The sequence below is a fragment of the Petaurus breviceps genome, unplaced genomic scaffold (genome assembly GCF_028583685.1).
Source record: "Petaurus breviceps papuanus isolate PSGF00001 unplaced genomic scaffold, PetGlider_PUasm1.0 128, whole genome shotgun sequence".
Taxonomy (NCBI): domain Eukaryota; kingdom Metazoa; phylum Chordata; class Mammalia; order Diprotodontia; family Petauridae; genus Petaurus; species Petaurus breviceps.
Genome location: NW_027185664.1, coordinates 11,543,654 through 11,568,542, shown reverse-complemented (window position 1 = coordinate 11,568,542; position 24,889 = coordinate 11,543,654). Strand labels below are relative to the sequence as shown.

Genomic DNA, 24,889 nt, shown 5'->3' with positions numbered 1-24,889 from the left:
AAGACAGGTAAACTTGCTCGCAGTCATAAAGCTACTGTCTGAGGTTCGATTTGAACTAAAGATCTTCCTAAATCCACGTTCAACATTCTATTTACTGTATCACTTTTTGTTGTTCAGTAATTTTTCAGTCATATCTGACTTTTCATAGCTCCATTTGATAGAGATACTCTCGTAGTGGTTTGCCATTTCATTTTCCAGTTTGTTTTAGAGATGAGGAAGCAGAGACAAACTGGGTTAAGTGAATTGCCCAGGGTCACACAGCCAAGTGTCTGAGACCAGATTTGAACACTCAGAGATGAGTCTTTCTGACTTCAGACATTGCACTGTATCCACTGCACTACCTAACTACTCAAATACACTTATACATCCCCCCCAAATTAATTTAGTCAAAACTGTTTTTTTAATAGCTGTTTTTAAAGCAGGTAAGAAATTATTTCCCTGTATTTCTTTTCAAAATATTCAGCTGAATATCTGGATTCAGCCATATGTTTTGCTTTTTAATGACTCACGTGTGTAAATGTTTCCTGAATCATCAGAAATTGTTAAAACTAAGTGGCTGAGAATGAGAAAAGATGCAAGACAAAAAGGAATGATAGAGACTGAGGGGGAATATTGGAGACACAACAGCGATATCAAGAAAATAGAAGAAAAGGAAATGGAAATAGAAGAGGGAAGGGGGAGTGTTATTTCCCCAGAAAAGAAAGAAACAAACAAAAAGTAATTGTCAGAAAATAAGAGAAAATAAGGAAGTGAAAACAGATGAAGGGAATGAATAAAAATAAAAAGCTAGAGAAACAAAATGTTTTGTGAGAAAGATGAAAGAAGGTTATGCTTACAGAAACCCAAGATTGGTATTTAGAAAAGCATAAAGTATTTTAGAATAGATTTCAGATAGAAAAAAAGATAATTTTAAAGGTCTAAGGAAGTCAGATCTGCTGGGAGAGAAAAAGAGATTTTGGAGGAGAAGAAAAAAGACAAGAAAACCTAATTTGAATTATGTTTTACCATTTCGTTTGGATCTTATTCCAACATGTATCATAGAATGAAAACAAACAGCCAAACTTTCTAACAACTTCTGTTCTCTGTGTGCACAGATGCTGATTTTGCAAAGCATGCAAATAATATCGACATAGCACAGCACTATGAAAGAGTAATTAGTTTCTGATACATAGCAAGTTGTGGGCAACAGAGCCAACTTTTATTTTTCTTTTTACAAAATAGTCTAATTGAAGCAGAACATGATGATACATTGCATCCCCAGGGCTTTTACTTGGCCATGATGTAGTGTATAGAATATTAGAAACAGCAAGATTTGAGCTGGAAATCTACATCCAATCTTCCTAAGCTGTGTAATCATGGACAAATCTTTTAGCCATCATGATCCTCAGTCTCCTCATCTGTAAAATGATGATAATAATACCTCCATCCCGGGACTATTATAAATTTCAAATGAGAAAATGTACATAAGGCACTTAACTAATGTAAAGAACTATAAAAAATGCCAGCTAATAATAAAGCACAGGTGGGGCAGCTGGGTGGCTCAGTGAATAGAGCACCAGCCCTGGAGTCAGGAAGACCTGAGTTCAAATCCGGCCTTAGGCACTTAACACAAAAACTATCCATGTGACCTTGGGCAAGTCACTTAACCCCAATTGCCCTCCAAAAAGCAAAAAAAGAAAAAAAAAAAGGTCTTCATCAGGGTGGCCAGGTAGCACAGCGAGTAAGAGAACCAGCTCCAGTATCGGGATGACCTGGGGATCGAATCCGGGCTCAGACACTTAGCACCCACCCAGAAACACCTGGCCATGTAACCTTGAGTAAGTTACTTAACCCCAATTGCTTAGGGGTGGCTAGGTGGCTCAGCGAGTAAGAGCACCTGCCCCAGTGTTGGGATAACCTGGGGATCAAATCCAGGCTCAGACACTCAACACCACACCCAGAAATAACTGGCCGTGTAACCTTGAGCAAGTTACTTAACTCCAATTGCTTTTAATAATAATAAAGCACAGGAATTTTATAAGGAACTGTAATTTTTGTCAATCAGCATAGGGAACCCTGGGTGAGGCATCTCCTTTCACTAAGATGGACATAACCCATCTTTTACCAATGACCTAAGCTCCAGGGAGTTCTAGAGGCAATGAGTGGTCAAGTGAGTTGTGCAAGTCCTATAGTCAATATTGGTCTCAGGTAGGATGAGGGATGTGGGATGGGAATTTTGGTCTTTGATTACATGTCCAGCATTCTATACAGCTAACTACTGCACATCAATAGCAACAATAACAGATATCAGATTGTTCCATCTCTCTCCTAAATGGATTATGATGCTTATCGTTTAAATTATCCATTTAAATTGAAGAATATGGTGTCAGAAGTATTAGAAGCAATAAAGCACATCTGCAATAGACCAGGAAAGAATTTCTTGGCTCTTACCACCAGCATTGCTTATGAGTTTGATGTGTCCATATGAACCACTTAAGGAAAGGTTTGGAGTTAGAAGTCATAGGCATGATTATACCACACTATTTAGCTTTATGCTTGTTTTGTTCAAGGAGTTTGAGCCAAGTTCTGATATTGTTCTGCAATGCAGAGAAGAGATCTGTTTATGAAGTATCTCATGACATGACACATTAAATAGTGCTTTCTTACCAAAAGTTAACCCTAATAAGAATAGCTAGCATTTAAACAGTACTTTTATGTCTGCAAAGCCCTTTAGATGTTATTTTATTCAATCCTCACAACTACTCTATGAATGTGTTATTATTCTTCTCATTAGTAGTGAAGAAACAGACAGAAGTTAAGTGACTTGCTCAGGGTCATCCCACTAAGTATTTGAGGTAGGATTCAAACTCAAGGCTTTCGGTTCTGAGTTCAACACTTTACTCTGTCACCTAGTTCTAATAAATATAGAGTAATTAGCATAGTACTTGGAAGTGACATTTCCTTTTGCTGTTCAGTCATTTCAGTCATGTCCATCTCTTCTGGACCCCATCTTGGTTCCTTCTCCAGTTTATTTTATAGATGAGGAAATGGACCTGTACCCACCACTAGGTGGAGCAGTGGTTAGAGCACTGGGCCTGAAGTCTGGAAGACTTGTATGTATGTATGTGTATATGTGTGTGTATATACACACATACACATACACATACATATATACATATAAAGATTAATAGACTCCCTTCTAGAAATGTTTTTGTTGTTCACTTGTTTCTGACTCTTTGTGACCCCATTTGGGGTCCCATCTGAGATTTTCTTGGCAAAGATACCAGAATGGTTTGCCATTCCCTTTTCCAGTTCTTTTAACAGATGAGAAAACTAAGGAAAACAAGGTTAAAATACTTGCCCAGAGTCACACAACTATTGTCTGAGGCCAAATTTGAACTCAAGAAGATGTCTTTCTGAATCCAGGCCCAGTAATCTATCCACTGTGCCACCTAGCCACCTAGAAGATGTATTCTATGTAAAATGTAAATATCTAAATATGCAAAAAAAAAAAAGTATAAGATTGAGGATTATTTTCTCCACCACAGCAAATCATTAAGACAGAATAAAATGCAAAAGGCAAGTGGGTGTCAGAGTGAATAGAACTCTGAACTGGGAGTCAGAAAGACCTACGTTAAAAAATCAGGCATCAGCCATTTACTAATTGTGTGATCCCTTTTTAGCCTCTGCCTGGAAAAATGGGCATAATAACAGCACCTACCTCCCCCAGGGTTGTTGTGAGAATCAAATGAGATAATATTTTAAAGCTCATAGCCCAGTGCCTGGAGGTGCTTAATAAATGCTTGTTTCCTTCTTTCCAAAAACACATGTTAAGAAATTCAGAAATACAAAACATTTCAAATGCCATTTAGAGTCATTATACTTTCCTAGGTGATGAGAAAATTTTGTGAGACTGCTGAGCAAATTGTTAGTATATGTTGTTCTTTCACCTCAGATCTGTACTTCCTGAGCAACCCTCAGGGTGCAGATATCCTATCCAATGGGACTGTGGCCTGGGCTCTCTTTAGACCTTCCTCTGAAGAATCATTTTGGTGATGGCAATGTTCTCTGAAAAATGGTGGTATTCTGACAATAATGTCCAAGTGGTCAGTTGACAATGAGCTCTGAAATTTCTGAATTCACAAAATTCACAGAGGCTGCTGCTTGAGCTAGAAACATCCATTCATTCCTTAGGATTGCTGGTCACTGTCTTGTTCTTAGAGAAGACAATGGAAAGCAGAAGACAGGGGCCAGGGACTCGGGTTCACTTAAGCAAACACGGGTTCTCATTGTACATGTTTGTAGCTACCATTGCCCCTGAGACAGGGAGAAGAGCACAGCCCCTCTCTGGAAGTCCAAGCAAGGGAAGACCCAAGAGAGAAGGTGTGATCTTTTATATTTCCCCTATAGACCACCAAGGGAGGTCTTGGTTCCATCTCTTTTGTTGTTGTTCATGGTTTTGTTTTTCTAATTTATTATTTATTTTGAGATGCAAATTCTCTTCTTCCCTCTAGCTCCTCTTCCACTCATTGAAAAGGCAAGCAATATCATGTTAATTATATATGCAAAATCTTGCAAAACCTATTTCCATGTTAGTCATGTGACCAAAAAAGCAAGAAAAATAAAGTGAAAAAGTACACCTCAATTTGTACTCATAATTTATCAGTTCTCTCTCTAGAGGTAGATAGCATTTTTCATTATGACTACTTCAGAAGTGACTTGCATCATTATATTGATCAGAGTAGCTAAGTCTTTCACAGTTGATCATTGTTACAATATTACCATTACTATGTACAACGATTTTCTGGTTCTGGTCACTTCACTCTGCATCAGTTCATATAGGTCTTCCCAAGTTTTTCTAAAACCATTCTGACCATCATTTTATCACATACTGTTTCATCACAATCATATACTACAACTTGTTTGACCATTCCCTAATTGATGGGCATTCCCTCAATTTCCAATTCTTTGCCGACAAAAAGAGCTGCTATAAATATCTTTGTACACATATATCCTTTTTCCTTTTTCTTTGATCTTCTTGGGATACAGACCCAGAAATGATATAGCTGAATCAAAAACCCTTTGGGAAGAGTTCCAAATTGTTCTCCAGAATGGTTGGACCAATCCACAATTCTGCCAGAAGTGCATTAGTGTCCCAATTTTTTTTTCACACCCCCTCCAGCATTTGTCATTTTCCTTTTCTGTAATGTTATTTTTCTAATAGGTGTGAGGTGGTACCTCAGAGTTGTTTTAATTTGCATTTCTCTAATCAACAGTGATTTAGAGCTTTAATTCATTTGACTACAGATAGCTTTGATTTCTTCTTCTGAAAACTGCCTTTGATCATTTATCAATTGGGGAATGGCTCTTATTTTTATAAAGTTGACTCAGTTCCCTACATATTTGAGATATGATATCTTTATCAGAGAAACTTGCTATAAAAATGTTTACATTACTTCCTTGTTTATGGTACTGTTTAGCAAAATATAGTTTCCTTCATTTAGTTCAGTGTTGAATCAACTTCAACAATTACTCTCTCTCCTCTCAGTCATGGGGAAACATGAGGACCAATCAGGAGCTGACACATCATTTTAAAGTGAATAATGTCATTCCCAAAGTGTAGGGCTATCAGTGCTGAGCTATAATCAGCATTATGCTCATATCAGCTCTGCCAGTTATTAAATTTTCCTTGTGAGCATTGACACCTCTCAAATTGGTGAATTGGTAAATCAGGGCTTGATGTATTATTGGTTGTTTAAAATTAAGGAAGTAATGAAGAAAATGTTAATGGTAAACATTGAAATCAAAGGTGAGCCAATTTTTATATATTTACCAGGCAAAATATGCCTGCAACAATATTACATGTCTGTCTCCAAGGGAAATGCCAATTTATGACAAAGATTCAGGTTCTGTATATTGGAAGACTCATTCAGAAGTTTCCTGATCAGACCCCCTCCTGCACCAAAATATCCTATTTAATGGTCTTTGGCTGGTTAAGTCACTTGAACAGTTCACACTAGAATTGAGGCCAAGGTTAGGTTGATTATCCCCAGGTAGCATTATTCTGACTGATGGCCATGAAAAGCACCTCAAAACCAAGACAGCTGCCTTTGGTCACAGAATGAACTAAGTGACTGTGGATGGTTTAATACAAATTCATCATACTATTGTCTGTGTGTGTTCTTTGTCACACAGAAATAATCTAAGCACACAGATACTGCTTCAATCATTTGCTAAGTATACCTAAAGGATTAGTGGTAATTATCAAGGAACCTCCTTCCCTATGCTTTGAAAACAGAGGTCAAACTTAGTAACCTTTTAATCTGCCTTCCAACTCAAATATTCTTTGTGAAGCCATGAGCACGTGTGACAGCAGAGGCATTGCAGAAATGATGAATATGGGCATAACTTTTCATTCTAGGACATCAATTGATATAAATAATAATTCATTACTTCAAAAGCTCTATGACTTAAGCAATGTGAGTGTAGTTTCACTGATACAATGCTCAACCCATTTACATCTTAGGTAAATGATTTCGTGAATTGCTGCAGCTTTATCCCATTATTATCCCCATTTCACAAATGAGGAAACTGAGACTGAAAGGTTAAGATTAGGCCAAGGCCACATAGAGAGAATTTGAGGCAAGATTTGAGTTCAAGTCTTTCTGAAACCAAGTCTAATTCTTTCTTCATTGTACCGCATAGCTGCCCCTTAAAAATGGGGTCTGGGGCCCTGGTTCTTAAATTTAAGAGAGCTATTTGACCAAGGTCAAGTTATGTAACTCCTGTGGGCTTCAGTTTCATCAACTGTAGAAAGAGAAACTGAACTAGGGGATCTCTAAATTCTCTTCCATTGCTTAACATTCTGTCATTGTCTAATAAAAGATTGTCTGGGTCAGTAGATTAAGTGCTCACACCAATTAAATGTGGATTCTCAAGCTCAAACCCATCTGTGTCTTCTTATCCCAGGTCTTCACTAATTCCTCCCCAGATGGTGCAATCCCACCCTATCCCCACTTCCCCAAAATTACCCCATCATGATTTTGTGTATATTTCATATTTGCTTTTGTGTGTATGAATTGTTTTCCACGATGGAACGTAAATCCTTTAAGGGTAGAGATGCTCTAACTTTTGTTTTTATATATCTAAGGCCAAGTACAATGCTCAGCACATAGTAGGTATTTACTTAATGTTTGTTCATTGATTTTGATATATTAAAAAATCAATATCCTCACAATTCATGGGGGGCAGTGTTGTTACTTTGATATTTTGCAGAGAAGGGAATGTAATCACAGAGAATTCAAGTGATGGCTCAACTTCACAGTTTTTGTCAGTTGTTTCAGTCATATTTTCTTGGCAAAGATATTTGAGTGATTTACCATTTCCTTCTCCAGCTCATGAGGAAATTGAGGTTAAGTGACTTGCCCGGGGTCATACAGCCAGTAAGTATCTGAGGCCAGTTAGTTAGTTAATGACAAATCCTAATTTAGAAAAAGCAGGACTATGCCTCATAGTATATCTATGGAGCCCATCTACATAGGCATTTCAGTTGTCATTGTTGATTTCAGTAGAAGAAATGATGTTTAACATCTGCTAGAAATTTAATACCTCAGTTAAACATTGCCTAGAGAATTTGGGAGATATCTATAAATTTCCTGATAAAGAGGAAAAAAATCCACCTTTCAGACCAAGAGACCTAGAGTTGAATTCTACTTTCACCAAATACCAGTTATGTGATCGTGATCTCCATGCTCAGCTTCTTTTTCTGTGAAATGTCAGAGTCCTGGAATCCTAATATTTGTTTTATTTAGGTCACAAGATTATAGGTAAAATTATCTTTTATATCTTAAATGTGATATATGTGGGAGTTATTCTTTCCTAAGAGTCCTTGTCCTTGAGTCAAGTAACAAACAGTTATCAGAGGATTAGCATAGCTAAATTCAAACAAGCTCAATACTAGGTTGAATTTTTCAGCCACAGAAATCCTTGGAATTTCTATACTAAATCTCTATAGAGCAGTTATGACCTGCATTAGAGGAAGGAATGAGGGAATATCCATACTACCCAAAGTATATCCTTAAAGTATTGAAGGATATTATTGTTAAGTTCTTTTAGACACACCCAATTCTTCTGGACCCCATTTGTCATGTTCTTGGCCAAGATACTGGAATGATTTGCCATTTCCTTCTCCAGCTCATTTTTTTACAGATGAGGAACTGAAGGCAAACAGGATTAAGTGACTTGCCCAAGGTCACATAGCTAGTATCTAAGGACAGATTTAAACTCAGAAAGGTGATTGTTTCTGACTCCAGGCCCAGCACTCTATTCACTGCACCCTCTAGCTACCCAAGTGAAGGATGGCTTGCCCTAAATTTATAGCGCATTTAGAGTGGGAAGGGATTTTATCAGACAGGGTACTTCAACTGATGCCCCTACACACATTCTCCAGTCGGTGAGATCACAGAAAGGGCAAATAATAAAAACAATAAGATGTTCCTTTGTTAAATGAAGGATAGAGTGTGAACACTCTGTTACTCTTTTATGGCCTATGAAGTTATCTTTGATATAATTAGAGAATAGCTAGCCCTTCACTAGCCAAAGGTAGGCCTTGCCATTGATGGCTTTAAAAGCAACAACAACAATAAATAAACATTCTCCAAAGTCAAGGTAAGGAATAGCTTTAAGGAGTTTGATGTCTATAATCTAGAGCAGACACAGCTATGAAAAAAATAGATAGAAAAAAACAAAATAAATACCTGTTCTTCAGGGGAGATCATATTTTATCTTTTCCCTTGTAGCCTCATCTGAGTTAGCAGAGGAAGGGAATTTGTCTATCCTCCCACTTTCATAACCCAAGGTGATGGGGGACGGATCCCAATAGGTTCAGCAGGAATTCTGATCTTATCTAAGACCAGAAAACCTGCAATATCGTCTGGAAAGAATTCAAGGTCTCAGGCTTAATTGGAGTGAGAGTGGTAGAAGTTTATTGTTACCAAGCAGGCAGGAGTCTTTTAGGGGACCTGTGACTGAGAGGGGTACAGGCTTTTACCTTTAAAGGGTAGGGCTGCCATTGTCAGGGCTGGCCTGACGGGAGGGGCCTCAGTGCATAGACAAAGGTCAGAGCTGACCAAGAGGAGCAGCATGTGAATAGAGAGTTTAGATAAGATTTGGGCCAGGTCGAAGGAGACAAAAGGCAAGGACAAAGGAGGGTGTGGGCCAGGCCTGGGAAGAAATCAAGAGATTAAGTAAGAACAAAGGGGTCACAGGGTGTTGCCTAGGTGGAGTGTGGGATAGGGAGAAGGGGCAGAGCTCGAGGGTGGGAAAGGACAAATTGCAGTTACAACTTCACAGACTGGTTTTACAAGTTGGTTTCACAAATTGATCTAGACCCCAGGTACCCCATCATTGGCACTTTGTAGCAAAACTATCTACCCATTAAGGGACACTGCACCTGTCAGGGTTCAAGGCAAAATAGAGGCAGTGTATGGAGGCATCTCTGAATAGCGTGACCCTTAGCAGCACATAAAAGAGTCAGCTATATTTACGAATAAATTCATCCTGGCAGTTAGGAGCTGAGCAGCAGAGAAGATCAGGCCCAAGGAACTCATGTGAATGATCTGCCCTGAAGACATCTTGAATTGGGGGTAGGAGGGAGACAATTATGAGGATACTCTAAGAAGATAAATAACACTGGGGACTTGTAATACTAGAGGCATGAGTTGTTTTAACTACTTATGTTCTGTGTGTTAACCTCATCACCAATTTACTCTATGGATGTGACCAGTCTTCTAACTAATGTGTATATTTATGGAAATATACATCCTAGGTTTATGGCATGGGAAGGGGGGAAGAGAAGGGAAATTTTTGCAAGCACTGTTCAATGCCATGTAATAAATGTCTTTTGTTTGAGCTAACTATATCTATGGGCTACCTATTAAAAGTAGGCACAACAGTAGGGACTCATAAGTTATAGTTTTAGGTATGAAGAATCTCAGACTATATCTTTGAACCTAAAATAGGAATCATCTTTCTAGGGGACCAAGCTATGAATGTGAGTTGTGATTTACTACAGGTTGATATTTAACAGTTCTATCTGTAAACATTCCCAGCTCTGGGAGAACCAATTTTGCTTAGTGGCAAACTATTTAAAATTAAAATAGCCCATATTGTATCAAAAAAGAAAAGAAATTAAATATAAATCATTACTGTGAAATACTACCAAATGTGAAATCACAAAATCAGAGCTAGAAGGAATTTCAGAGGGCATCCAGACACCCAGAGGTGTCAAACATATGGCAGCCACAGTGTAACTCATGACATTCCCATTGTAGCCTGAACCAGATTAAAATGTAGTTGGGAAATGTTTAGCAAAATAAATAAAAATACAGTAGAACATAGAAGATGTTAGTTTGTAATTTTCTAAGTCAACATTCAGCCTACAAGGCATAATTATGTATAGTCTAGTGGTGTCCAGTTTCTGTCTCAGTTTGACATCACTGGTCTGGTCCAAACCCCCATCTGATTATGTGTCCCTTTTGCTATAGCCACCCAAAGTGATACTTTAACCTCTGTTTAAAGATTCCCTGTGGACTTTCTACAAAGTCTCTTTTCACTTCCGGTCATATATAAATTGAAGAATCTCTTCATCACATTGTATCTATGCATGGTAGCTTTAGGTAATTTCCTGACTAAAATTTTTCTAAGGGAAGCAGCATGAAGTCAAGGAAAGAAGACTGACCCTAGAGTCAGGTGACCTGGGTTCAAATCTCTCCTACCTGTATGACCTTGAACAAATCACTTAACTTTCTGAGTCTTGATTTTCTCATTTGCAATGCCAGGTAGTTGCATTATAGAGCTTCTGAGTCTATGGATCTATGGTCCTATGATAAAAGGTTATCAGGTGCTTTTGCAGGGACACAGTTAATTGTATAGGACTAGACATTCTATATCTCATAGTAACTATAATACGCACTGATGACTTGTTTTCTGTCTTTTCACAGGTATATGAACAAGACGATTTGAGTGAACAAATGGCAAGTTTGGAAGGGCTGATGAAGCAACTCAATGCCATCACAGGCTCGGCCTTCTAAAAGTTGTGAATCGAGGAGGTGGATTATCCGGGACAATGCAGCATATCAGGATTTCATTCACAGAATGATGTGCCCGCAAACACCTGCACACACAAAACACATCACCTTATCCCCAGTACTGCCTAGTTAAAGAAAGATCCTCAAGTGGTTTGGAGAAGTACATGCCACCCATCCAATGCCCATCGTGCATCTCAGAGTTCTCAAAATGAGACAACAACAGCAACATCAGCAACAAAGGAGTGTCTCACAGCAAGATCAAAGTTAAAGTCTCTAGAGTTTCTCTGGCCCTTGACTTTGATCAGCTAGCCACACAGTGACTATATTCTCATAAATAATGCATCTGTTTCTCATAACCGCGGCCTGCAGTTCTGTAGGCTTTGTTTGGTTTTGTTTTTTAAATGTGTCAGTCTAACATTACAACATGCAAGTGCATTATTTAAGCCTGTTCCATGTCATGGTTAAATCAGTGGAGATCACTTGTCTTTTACTTTCAACCACAAAACACCCCTGGGAAATTCTTATTACACAGCACCAAAGGATTGGATGTATTCCCCAACAGCACAAAAAAAAACAAAAACAAACAAGAGACAGTGAATGCCTATTGTTTTATAACTCAGTCATTCATCTTGCACAAATGGTGGGTATTAGCAAGTGGCTGTAAAAATTCACCCATCTTCCTCAAGTATTTGTATATCCACTCTTGGTTAGCATTTACGTCTGGAGAACAGAGAATAGAAACATAAAAAATCTTCAATGGGTGGCATCCTGCCAGCTACAGTGCATTTTTGGAAAGAGGATACAATATGCAATCTTCTCAGACACACAGTAATTATGAGCTTAAGCTTGTAATAGAACACTTTTCAAAATGGGTGGCTTTGGGGCCATACCACACTGTGATGACATTTCAAAGCTTCACCAAGGCCATCCTCCTTCAGGCGCCCAGGCAGGACTGAGGTTCCTCTCTCTTCCCCAGAGACTCTGTCTTCCCCAAGAGATGGCTGACTTCATACTCTGCCTGGCAAGGATACCAGTGATCTCTTCACTCCTTGTCAGAAACAGCAAACTGTTGAAGTGCAGACCTGAAGAAAGCAAAGGCAGAGTTCTTCACTCACGAGGACTGCCTCCTTGGGTCCTTCCTGATTCTCCTGACAGGTCACTGAAACAACTGGACCCAGCCACACATGGCCAATGGTGATCACTGAGGCCTGTTGCTGTGTTGAGCTCCATGCAAGCAGAGGGAAAGGCCCCATTTGACACTTAATGAAACTTCATAAATCCAATGGATCCTTTTCAAAGTTGTGTCTCATGATTCAGGAAGTGTTTCCAAGTGGCATCTTCATTCTCTGCTAGAATTTTAACTTTATATTACCGTGTTTATCAACAACTTTTAACTGGTTGAATTAAGAACATTTTGTGTGTACACTTTCAGTTGCTGAATTTTCAGCCAGCATTCAGAGTTAATCCCTGTTTATGCAGCTGAATCACCAAAAGGGAGCTAATTTGCATATTTATCAGTTAGGCGACTACAAAACCCAATAAGAACGTTTCAGCTGAATTATTCCATTCAGCTCTGCCTTTGATTTCAAGCTTGAGTGGGTCATAATTTTAAAAGAGCATGGAAGGGATAGGATCTTTACAACCTAATAGCTCCTTTTATTAGGTGGGTAATTATATACGAATCCCTGAATGAAATATTTTGAGCAAAATGGCAACATAACAGAAGTAATAATTCAGATTATTTTTTTACAGTTTAACGTCAGGAAGGAAATCTGATGTCAGAGAGAGCTCATTCAAATCATTCATCAGAATCCATTTGTGAAATTGTTCCTTCAACAAAAGTGCTAATTGCTTTTCAATTTGCTAAAATTTGTATTTAAGTGGTTCTTAAGAATTATGTAGTATTACCTGTATGAGGGCATTTGCTTCTGTTTTTTTGGACATCAGGGATTCTGGAAGTCTGACTCTTTGGAGTGGGGAATTCCTCATGCTAGTATGCAATCCCTTCAGAATCAACAAGCCAACCACTTCAATATAAAGATAACAATAGGGACGCCTTATGTCTTTAATGGAGTCCCTTATTCCCCAGGGACAACCTTCCCTTTAAAGTCATAGAAGAGCAGTATGACTTTAAAGGTATCCAATCCTCCCTGAGTGGATGTCCTCAGTCTTCAAGATTTGTTTGGTCCCTACATCTTGAATCCAAGGCATTTAGCTATCTACTATGTCAGATGAGCATAGGCAGTTCAAGAGAACTGACTAGAATTTTCATAAAAATTCTCAGTCCTTCCTATCCAGGCCAGTCATTTTTGGAAATGAGATAGAAATGTTAGAACAATTCAGATCTTTGTGATTTGGTTTTGGATGAGTTCTGGATATGGGAGATGATTTGGAGAATTTGTTTCAGAGGCCTTGTGTTTTCTAAATGTTCTTGGTTCTGGTCATTTTTTAATCATTCAAATGTTTTTGTGGTAGTGGTAAAGTCTCACTAAACAGTGGTAAAATAAGTGTCTGTGCCAGGCCTTAGTGTAGAGGATGAGTCAGAGTATGACCATGAGATACAAGTTCTTTAAGCCCCAAATCCATATGGCTGATGTAGCATATGTAGAACTGTGGTTCCTCAAACCATTCCTGGAAGGCTACAGCTTACCTACTCAGGGTTTTCAGGTAACTCTTTAATTTTCCCAGTCCCCTAATCTCTTGACAAGAAATAACCTGTGAATGGTAGAAGTGACCTCTGTTTTTGCTCCAGCTCCCAACTGAGTTTAGGCAGTGTCAGATTTTTTTAAATTCATAAATCTCTGAGTCCCATAGGGTTCCACTTGACAGCTAAACCAGATACTCTTAGCACTGGGACTTAAATACAACTTGGCAATGTGCCCTTTGACCCCACATTCACAGAAGCCAAACTGTCAGGCAAACACCTATTTCTGAGGAGTTATTTTCCTTTCCTATTTTTACCCGATAGGAAAGGTTTTTCTGAGAAACTTCTGTGTACGTCAGAGACAAGCAAATACAGAGAGCTCTACATAAGCAAAGTGAATTTTAGTGGTATGGTAGCCAAAAGTTAATTAGTTCTTTGTAATATACATTCAATAACTACCCAGCCATAGTGCTATTGTTCTCATAACAGAAACATAAGCTACTGACATATTTAAAGTATACACTGGAACTTCATTTTTAAGTAACATACAATCAGTAGTTAATCAGAAAGATCTTTTTGTACCATAACATTAAAACCTAATCAGTTTGAGGAAAACAGATCCGTTTAGGACCCTAAGAGGTGAATTTATAATGGCTACATTGTCTTGTGGTGGAAATGGAATCTGCTAGTCCCTTTAAGTAAATTGTAATTTGTATCAATGGGCTGTTTGGTAGCTTGCCCTGGTGGAAACAAAAGGAATTTTTAGCTTAGTTTCAATAGCCACTTAGCTTGAACTCAGAGTTCTTAGTCAACATTCAGGACCACAGAGTCTGGTTCTTTGCTTTTCTAATCAGGGGCCCGCAGTATAGGGGACCCACTGAGGCTGCCCAGGAGGCTACTACAGATTATTCTTGATATTGGCCCATTAGGTTGGGTTCAACAGAACGATCTTCGAGAATCTTGCTACAGCTTAATAGAGGAGTGCTAAAATGGCATCTGGGTTGCAATTCCCAGAAAACCAGGCTGCCTCCAAAGTCCTGCCTGAATCAGAAAGGAGTCCAGACTTAGCATTCCCGCAGTGTGTCCACTTGTACTTTATGAAAAAGCCAGGAAAACGAAGTCAGTGCACAGCCTCACAGCTGTGAGTGTATGTTTTGGGTTTTCTTTTTGCTTTTTTTCTGGTTTTGTTTGACAACAAAAATCAACCTTCATGAGCTTCCAAACAGATCTGAAGCAGGGTCTAGCCCGCCCCTCTTTTTGCCCTAAGTCATTTCACGAATCTCTCATTACTGAGACGCCTGGATTAGTATTCTGCCTCCGCCAACTACCAATGCTAAAGAGAGCTCACAAAATACTGGAGAGCCGAAGCAGTTCATAAAATCAAATCTCCCCAAGAATTCCTTTGTTGTCATTTCTGGAACACTGTTGCATAGCTATTTACAGTTGGTATTACTGTGGTGACTTTCAGAGATGACTTTTATATTGCACTGGAAACCTTTCATCCAGCGAGCCCAATATTAAAGTCTCAGATGTAATACTTTAGAAAGTCACAGGTAGGGCACCTAGTGCTATAATAGTTCTTTGCATCCCAAAGCACTTGTATCCATGGATCGAAATACTTTGTTATCCAAATATTCCATTTCAAAAGGTATTGCCTCTGAAATGGAATGCCTGGGTATTCTGTGCTGAGTAAAGTAGAACAGGAGGCAAAGCCCGTGCCCAGAAAAGCAATTCAGTATTATTGCTTCCATTCTGGGATCTCTTATGTCCCCATTTCTGGTGACTAATTTTTGCCAGGTCTGACTTCTGGTGTGCTCTCTGAAGGCTTGCTCTCAGTAGAGACCATTCGTTCACTTAAACATTGTTATTCCATTTTGTTTCGTTTTATTTTGACTGGACTGGAGAACAGCATCCAGAGGCAGCCTAATGTCATGAGTGAAATGTCATGGGGCTGGTGGATCTCACTGTATGCTGTACATGTACTTTCAAATGCAAGCAAGCAATGTTGGGGAGAGGAGTGGGAGGAGGAGATAGAAGGAGCAAGGTTGTTTTTATTATTGTAAGGTAGAGCTGACAATTCTGACCTTTGTGAATTGTCACCTTGTTTGGGGGTGGGAGGGTGGGGATGGGGTGTACTTTTTATAAGTAATATTTAATTTATTATTTAGAGTGATCTTCTTTTTGGATAATTTATGATAAAAAAAATAAAAGGAATATCTGGTTGGACACCTCGATCGGGCTGTTAAAGCTGCAGTGTCCCATGTCTCAGCGAGCTCTCCTGGGAGCTAGCAGCTGGTTCCCACCTGAGGATGAGGATGCCCCACGCAGAGCCATCTTACTGAAGTGTCAATCTTTCCCCCAATAGGTCAGATCAAAAAGGGGTTAAGACAAACTGTGAAAGATAATCACAGCATTTGTGAAATCGATGCTAGGCACTCACTCAAAGGGCTTTGCCGTGTGTAGTTCAAACCATTGTTAGTGTGCTAGTGGTAAGTTTTTTTCTGGTAGAAATGGGTATACTACAGCTTTAACTAGCCTTAGTGGGGGAAAAAATTCTCGTTGTTACAAAACACCTTTAAAAATGGGGTATTTTGAGCCTATAAACAGTTTCTTTAAATTGTCAAGCTCTAGCATTGTTAACCAAATTAGACTAGTGATTGCAATATTGAAGTGTAAATCTTGTTCTACAGAAAAGAAACTTGCTTACAGTTTAAAAATAAATGACTGTTTCTACACACAATCTTGTATACTACTACATGAAGAAAAGGGGGTTTTGTAATGCACTGTAGAGCAGTCTCATATTCATTTTTTATAGAAATGGTATTCCAATGGTGCATTTTTTTGTTTAATAAAGTTTTGATATAAAATTCCTCTTGTGGATTTTGCTTTTTTGTGTATGTACCCTATGAGAACATCACCTTGGGCTCTGTAGCTCTGCTATTCCTTTGCTGGTGCTAGAAGTTAACTGCTGCTTAAACAACAAAAACAATCAGCGACAATCTCTTCGTGTACAAATACAACAGACCAGGCACCCTTGGGCCCCCTATCTACAACATGCTTCCCATCCTCATCTCCCCTACCCCGCAACCCTCTACAAATTCCTCTCAGATTGTATTTTGGCTTGTGGGGGGAGGTGAACATTTCTTCCATTTTCCTTTTCAGTTTTGCTCTTACGGGATATTTTAAGCAGGCTTTACTTGTATAAAAATGTTAAAGCATGTCAAGACTGGAACAAAAGAGGCTGAAAAGATAGGGAGAGATAGGAAGATGCGGTGGAAATCATCCAGATCCTTGAACCTCTTCCTGAGACTTCCGCTCCCCCTCTCAGGTTCCTCACACCTGCACTATTCCCGGAGAGAAAAGATCACTTGACAGGGAAGGGACACAATAGAATGAATACTGGCTATGAATTTAAATGAGCTGAGTTCAAATCTACATCTGATGCTGACTGCATTTGAGTAATTCACTTAAGCCATGGGCCTCAGTTTTCTCATCTGTAAAATGAGACAGTTGGACTAGATGACCTCTGAGATGCATTGATGCTATGACTCAAAAGACCTCAGCTTTAGCTTTAACTCTGACACTACCTACAATCTTATTATTGACATTAAGCAAGTAATCCCAGGAGATTGTGAGCCACTTGAGGGCAAAGAGAGTTTTGTGTAGTCATGGTATCTTCCAAATCTCATACTTAATAGAAGCCTAATAAATGCATACTTAACTAAATTGCATTTAATCCCTCTGCAAGATAGAGGAGATAGCTAGATAGATAGACAGATGGATAGATGATAGAGCATTTATTAAGCACTTAATATAAGCCAGATGCTTTCCTAAGCACAGGAATATAAATACAAACAAACAAGACAGTTCCTGAACTCAAGAAGCTTTTATTTAAATGGAGCACAATAAGGTGAAAATTTAGTAGCCCAGGGAAGCCTTCAAGGGTCTAGTGGAAAAGGGAAGAGGCAAACATGGTGAGGTTAGTACAGGGGAAGAGAGTAAGGAAGTGTCCAAAAACCCTGGTTCAAGGGCAAAAACTGAGCAATCCACGGTATTAGCCTCCTTAGCTGTCAAATGAGAACACAATTAAATGATGTCTAAAATGACTTGCAGCCAAAAAAAAAATTAATAAAAAAAATCTAAAAAACTGAGACAGTTTTAGAAAAATAAAAGTAACTCTTTGTGGCAATGAGAGAGCTACCTAATAAGTGATAGATTTAGAGACTGAATCACTCAATCAGATTTTAACAGAGATTTTAAGAAGACATCCATCGTTTTTTCCTTTAGACTAAAATCAGTCTACCCAAATAAATATCTATTTGGGTTTTTCTTCTTAATCTTCAAATGGAAAATTTCAGACTATCCTCTGTAAGATATGACAGTCTAGGATTCATTATAGATTCTAGGACTCACAGATCCTATTAATAAGGAGAGGGTAGGCAGGAGTCAGAAAAGACACCTTTGATAGTAATTAGTACCATGGAGCTAGAGACAGGAGGGAACATCAAAGGTCAAGTCCAACCTCCTCATTTTACAGATAAAGAAACTGAGGTCCATAAGGTTAAGTGGTTTGCTGAAGGTCACATAGCTAGCAGGTACCAAAGGGATTCCAACTCCACCCCAAGTTCAATGCTCCAAGTTCAGCATTCCAACCACTGCAGTATGATCCAATCTATCAAATTTGGCTCATCATGTTTTTTTTAAGTTATAAAGAAACTAGAAATAATTGAAAGATGAGAAAAAAGATAATTAATAAAATGTACAAATGTTTATGTTAAAGGAATTCATATTGGATAGATTAGATCATGAAGTTTAAAGGGTAGTAAGCATTGTATTCAGTATGCAAAGAATTTTGAGAACAAAGGGAAAATGGGTTGAATAATTTGACTCTTCACTTGGACAGTTTAGAATTTGAATTTTAGGGTTGGATGTGGCTTAGGGATCATCCAGTCATGTGGCTTTAAAACTTTTTGCTTATACCACAGTATTACCCTTTGTGGTTACAAAAAAAAAAAAATCACCCACTTGTGGGGATAGATGATCATCTTCATTCCAATACAAGTTCAAGTTCCATACAATTAGGGAAGATCATATATAAGGTAATGTGTGCAAACCAGCATAGTATATATTTAAAGTAGAATTTTATTAAGATAACTACGTAATGTTTCTGACATCATAGTACCAAAAACTACTATTTAAAACCATAATCTTGATTTAGTGCATATTACGTTTAATAGTCACTTAAAAATTCTTCAAAATGAATAATCAGTAGATGAGATTTCTAATCTTGAATAATGACTTGAATTTATATTGTGTGTGATTCCACACAATTTGGGGTACATTTACCCAAAACTCACTGCACATTAATGTGCCTGGGCATACCCTTGGAGTCCTCATTTATTCAATGAGCCTAATTCAATATCCTTATTTGACTGATGAAGAAGTCAAGGCTCAGAAAGTTTCAATTCAATTCAATTTGAATCAAGAAACCTTTACTAAATCCCCATGATGTTCAAGGTCGTATACCTAAAGGTGAATGAGATATTTTCCTTCAAGCAGATTCCATGATGACAGCAGATATAAACAGTGTTTACATATAATCATCAAACTGTAAATTCTTGAGGGCAGGAATTATCTTTTGCCTCTTAATTTATTCCCAGCACAGTGCCTGACACTAGTAGTAGATGCTTAATACTGATCAATAAGCAGTTGAATGCTGGAATCCAGGCTCAGACACTTAGTACCCACCCAGAAACACCTGGCCAGTAACCTTGAGCAAGTTACTTAACCCCAATTGCTTAGGGGCAGCCAAGTGGCTCAGTGAGTAATAGCACCGGCCTCAGAGTCGGGATAACCTGGGATCAAATCCGGCTGATACTTAGCACCACACCCAGAAATAACTGGCCGTGTAACCTTGAGCAAGTTACTTAACCCCAATTGCTTAAAAAAAAAATAAGCAGTTGAATGGAATAGACCCTCCCCCAATCCACAACTATGGAGCCTATCTACAATCCTGCAAATAGCAGGGATCCACAGGTCTTGGCATCACTTCTTATAGGACCGACACAATAAATCAGACCAGCTGTGTCTTTGTCACAATTGAATATGAGACATGACCACAGTGGAGGTTACCTTTTGCTACTAATTGCATATTTTGATACAGTAGCTATAGGACTTCTGATGCCAAATCAATTTATCATGTCAGCTCTATTCCACAGTGGCAACTCACTCCACCTACGAAAGCCTGGGCAGTCACAGAAATGAGGTCACAAGCAGAACAAATCCCTTCCCCCTCTCTTGAGTCCAAAACACTAGTCATAGCAATTGTTCCCTGAATTGGGCAGTTGTCTGATTCAATTCACAGGTCAATTCCCACAAAATGGCTAAAGCAGCTGTTTGGAGGAAGTAAGCCTTAGCCCGAGAATGAGGTAGGAAGGAAGCTCCTGCTGCATCTTCTTCAATGACTTCAGATTCGGATTCCTTTCATAAAATTTTAGCTGCATTCTTTTCAGTCCAGATTTTCCTGATAGTGATAGAATTGCAATGCATAAATGTGTATCTTTTAAATCCACTGTATTCACCATTTTCTTATTTTACTACAATCCCCCTGCGACCATTTTCCCTAGCTTTTCCTAAATTGAGACATTTATAACCTTTTACAATAGCCACTGAAACAATTATTTCTGGGATGAGGGAAATGGCCCCATTAGTAGTTCAAGAGATATCTTGAAATAAATAACTGAAGTCATTTCTACCATATTCCTTCCAGGTTTTAATTACTATTCTCCTTTATAAATTAGTGACAATCCCTTAATTTTCCTGTCTCTGCTAATATGTATCCTAATTCTTTATGTAAGTTTGACAAAATACCTCTTTGTGGATTAATTCCTCATCTTCATGCTTTCCTTGGGATTTCTTCTTTTTCTATTATTTGAATCTAAACTGAACTACTTAAGCCTTCTTCATTTGGTTGCTTCTCTCCTTCATTTGCAAGTCTTTTTGACAGAGGTAACACTGAATTTGGTTCATGCGAGCTCTGTGTATCATGTTCCACAGGCAAGATTTTTCTTGGTTATACTCACAATGGAATTTTTCCAAATATTGAATTCTGTACTAGAAAAAGAAGCCATGGGTTTCTGACATACATTGCCTTAATAAATGTCAAACCTGTATAGCTTGGTGGCACAGTGGCTAGAGTTCTGCGGCTTGAGTCAGAAAGACTTGAGTTCAAATTTGGCCTCAGACCCTAACTTTATGTCCCATGGTGAGATATTTAATCTCTGTTTTCCTCAGTTTCCTCACCATACCTCACAGGGTTGTGAGGATCACATGAGAGAATTGTAAAGTGCTCAGCATAATGCCTGGCATAGAGCAAGGGCCATTTAAATGTTCGCTTTGATGATGGTCATGATGATGTCACTGGGATCCAAGTCATGAATTCAGAAAATCAGAGAGAGTGAATTCAGTTGTACTGTTTGGCATTCATGTTTGTTTTGTGTTTCCTTTTTAGGTTCTTGGGACATGTATATGTGACAAATGTACTTACCAATAGTACCATTAACTTGCATATGAGAAGCAGCATAGGGCCAGTAGATGGTACAGAGGATGGAGTGCTGGACCTGGAATCAGAAAGACTTGGGTTCAAATCTAGCCTCAGATATTTACTAGATGCGTGACCCTGGAGAAGTCACTTAGCCATGTTTGCCTCAGTTTCCTCATCTGTAAAATGAGCTGGAGAAGAAAATGTCAAATCACTCCAGTATCTTTGCCAAGAAAGCCCTGAATGGGGTCACAAAGAGTTGAACATGTCTGAAACGACTGAATGAGAACAACAGCAAAACAGCATAAATATATCAAGGATATATATGATCAGAAAAAAAAAAGTGGGATGAATCATTGAGCAAACACCCTGATATTATGAGCCAAGTATCATGTAGCATCAGCAGATGGACATCAGAGTCAGGAAAATAAGTAAAAAACTGGCCACAGACACTCAGTACCTGTGTGACCCTGGGTAAGTCCTTTAACCTCTACCTCAGTTTCTTCACCTATATAATGAGAACAACAATAGAAATCATGTTGCAGAGCAATTCTAACAATAAAATGAGATAGTACTTGTAGAGGGCTTTGCCAGCCTGAAAGTATGATGTAAATACTAGCTATAAAGATGATTAGCAATAGTGAGAGGCCACAGATGGACAGGCTTGAAAAGAACCAGATGGGAGCTTTCAGAATATTGCAGCGATCATTTATAGAGAAAGCTATTGATTAGAATCAAAATGGTAAAGATGGTATAGAACAGAGGCATCAAGCACAGCCCACAGACCACATGCTGCCCACAACACTCTAAGTGCAGCCTGTAGCAAACTGAAATGTAGCTGGAAAATTAACAAAAAATACAATAGAGCATAGAGAATGTTGATGTATGATTTTCTAAGTCACTGTGTGGCCAGCATGGATCCTTATGGCTTAGTGGATCCCATGTCACCAGTGCTATAGAAGGTGGTGATAGTGTTCTGTATCACTGTATAGAGTGCTCATAGCAGTTGATTATGGAACCATTTCAGTACAATATCATTTCTTTTATTATTATTATTTTAAATTTATCTAATAGAAAAAGTGTTTCCATAATATAGTATAATACTATAATCATTATAGGTCATCACTAGGTCACGCTGAAAGCATTTTCAGCTAGGTAGAATTTGCTAGAACTTATGCTCTGATAGCATGTCCTCAAGCACCCAAATGTGTTTCCTCAACATGATAAGGCATAAGAAAGAAGGACTTCAGGGAAGGAAATAATGTTATTTATTTATTTTTTTAATTAATCCTTCTCTCTCTCTCTCTCTCTCTCTCTCTCTCTCTCTCTCTCTCTCTCTGTCTCTCTCTCTCTCTCTCTCCCTCCCTCTCCCCCCCCTCTCCCTCTCACATTTTCAGAAGAGATTTTAATACAACAGGTATATTCTGACAAGATACTCTATCTCTCAGTTCCTGAACTTTTCTTTAACTCTTCCCCTGCACTTGAAATATTCTCCCACCTTATCTCCATCTCCTGCGGCTGCCATTAAATCCTAAATAAAATTTCATCTTCTACAGGAAGCCTCTTCTAACCCATCTTAATTCTAGTCACCTCCCTCTCAATTGTTTCCTACTTATGCAACATAGAAATTCTTTGCATATATTCATTTAGGTGCTTTCTACCCAATTTGTGAGCTCCTTGAGGGCAAGGACTCTTTTGCCTTCTTTTTGTACCCTTTGGTACTATGTGCCTGGCACATAGTAGGTGCTTAATAACTGTTTATTGATTGATTTGCCAATGGAAACACATCGTAGACTTCTTATGTTCATGAAAATAATTAAAGAAAAAAACTACCTAAAAACTGGTTGTGGATGATTTGCATGGACTTACTGACGCAAAGTAAAGGAAGAAGAAAACCAGGAAAACAGTATGGATACTGATCACAGTAGTATAAACGAAAAAGCATCAACAAACACTGAAAAAGAAACTAACACCACGAACCCTCATGACCAAGCTCAGCCCAAAGGAAGAGAGACGCTTCTATAACTTCACACATTGTGGAGGTTACAGTTGTGCTCTAACTCCTCTGTGATTATTGGATAAACCAAGTAAGCCATCGCTCTCAGCCCCCATTTGTCTGTCTATAAAATGAGGAGATCGGACTGCCTGATCTTCTAAGAACCCTTCTACCTCTAATACATCTTGCCTCATGTGGCCTCACAAACTGGGTTCTGTCTAAGCTAAGCAATCTTATTGTGTTGTTCTCAGTCAAGGTACAAAGCAGCTATCTGTCAGTTAGATAAGGCTATTTCTATGGACTAGCATATCCCGAATCATATCCTAACAATGTTTAGAGTCCAGGTGAATAAATTATATCCTCACAAGGAGCTAAAGGAAATCTTTAGCTGAAAAGTCTCCTTTATAAGAAGAGAACAAAAATTGCTACCACACATTTTTATGAACATTTTTTCAAGCAGCAATTTTGGTTAAGATACCGTCATCCATACCTTCATGTGCTAATTTATTCTTCAACAATTTGATTTGATATTATTCATTTCATTCTTGCATTCCTAGTATATGCAACCTAAAATATTTCCTACATCTCTCATTCACTCCATAGAAGACCAACTGTCATGTCTCTACATGGCATGAAGATAAGGTTCAGCCATGACAGCATAAGCTCTTGCAGATTCAATTCAAATCTAAAGGCTTTGAATTGGATGCCACTGACTGACTGTGTTTACTTTCCAAGGACCAATCTTGTTTTTAAGTGGTATGGTTGATTGCCTAAGGATGAGTATAATGCAAACAATTACATCGGTCATATCAATACACGCAATGGACAAAAATGCATGCAACTAAATACATGCACCTCTTATAAGCAAGGAGGTTGCTAAGAATCACAAACTGTTTGAAACATTAAATTGTTGATATTGGTGTGCATTCTTTGTCTATGGTCAATGACTTAGCAGTCTCCCTGTGGCAGCAGACCATATTGGAGGATCAAAGATGTAGTTCTGGAAGGGACCTCAGAGGCCATCTAGTCCACCCTACCCATCCTCCCCATTATTTTACAAAGGAAGAAACTATCCATAGCAACATTATTGCTTCAAATAAAACAAGAAACCATAAAAATCTACTGCCAAATGGAAGTATTGTTCATAATTTATTCTTGGCAAGATGAGCAAATGAAAGAAAAAAATACATTTATTAAGGACTTTAGATATAAAAACAAAAGGCAAGACAGTCTTTCCTCTGAAGTAGTTGATACTCTCACAGAACAATCATTGCAGCAGAATCTGGGCAAGATGACATGCTATAAGAATAGTGTGTTGGCCTAGGCTGGAATAGACATGGTGACCTCTAATCAATCAAGAGAAATTAACCTCAAGGCAAGAGCTAGGGAAGCTAGATGAAGACAGGCTGGGGAAGCACTGACTGGCATGGGGTTTAACTATCTTTCCAGATGCAAGAGACATCAGTTAGAGGAATGTGTGGTGATTTTGCCTTGTATTAATTTTGATGATTGTAAGCAAATAAGTCACCATGAACCTAATTGCAGCTTTTGAACAAGTATCTTTGGTAGGGAATAACATTTAGAAATTTGATGAAAAACTTAAAATAATATTCCAAATTTTCAATATATACCATTTGGTGATT

General features: G+C 38.4%; 1 protein-coding gene across 1 annotated transcript in view; it reads left to right on the top strand.

Moving 5' to 3' along the window:
- DCC (DCC netrin 1 receptor) overlaps positions 1-11,183 on the top strand; it is a 1,052,419-nt gene extending 1,041,236 nt beyond the window's left edge. The window contains exon 30 of the mRNA XM_069102085.1: positions 10,980-11,183. Within this exon, the coding sequence (XP_068958186.1) occupies positions 10,980-11,069 (90 nt within the window). The 3' untranslated portion in view covers positions 11,070-11,183. The remainder of the gene's footprint in view (positions 1-10,979) is intronic.
- Positions 11,184-24,889: the final 13,706 nt, after the last annotated feature.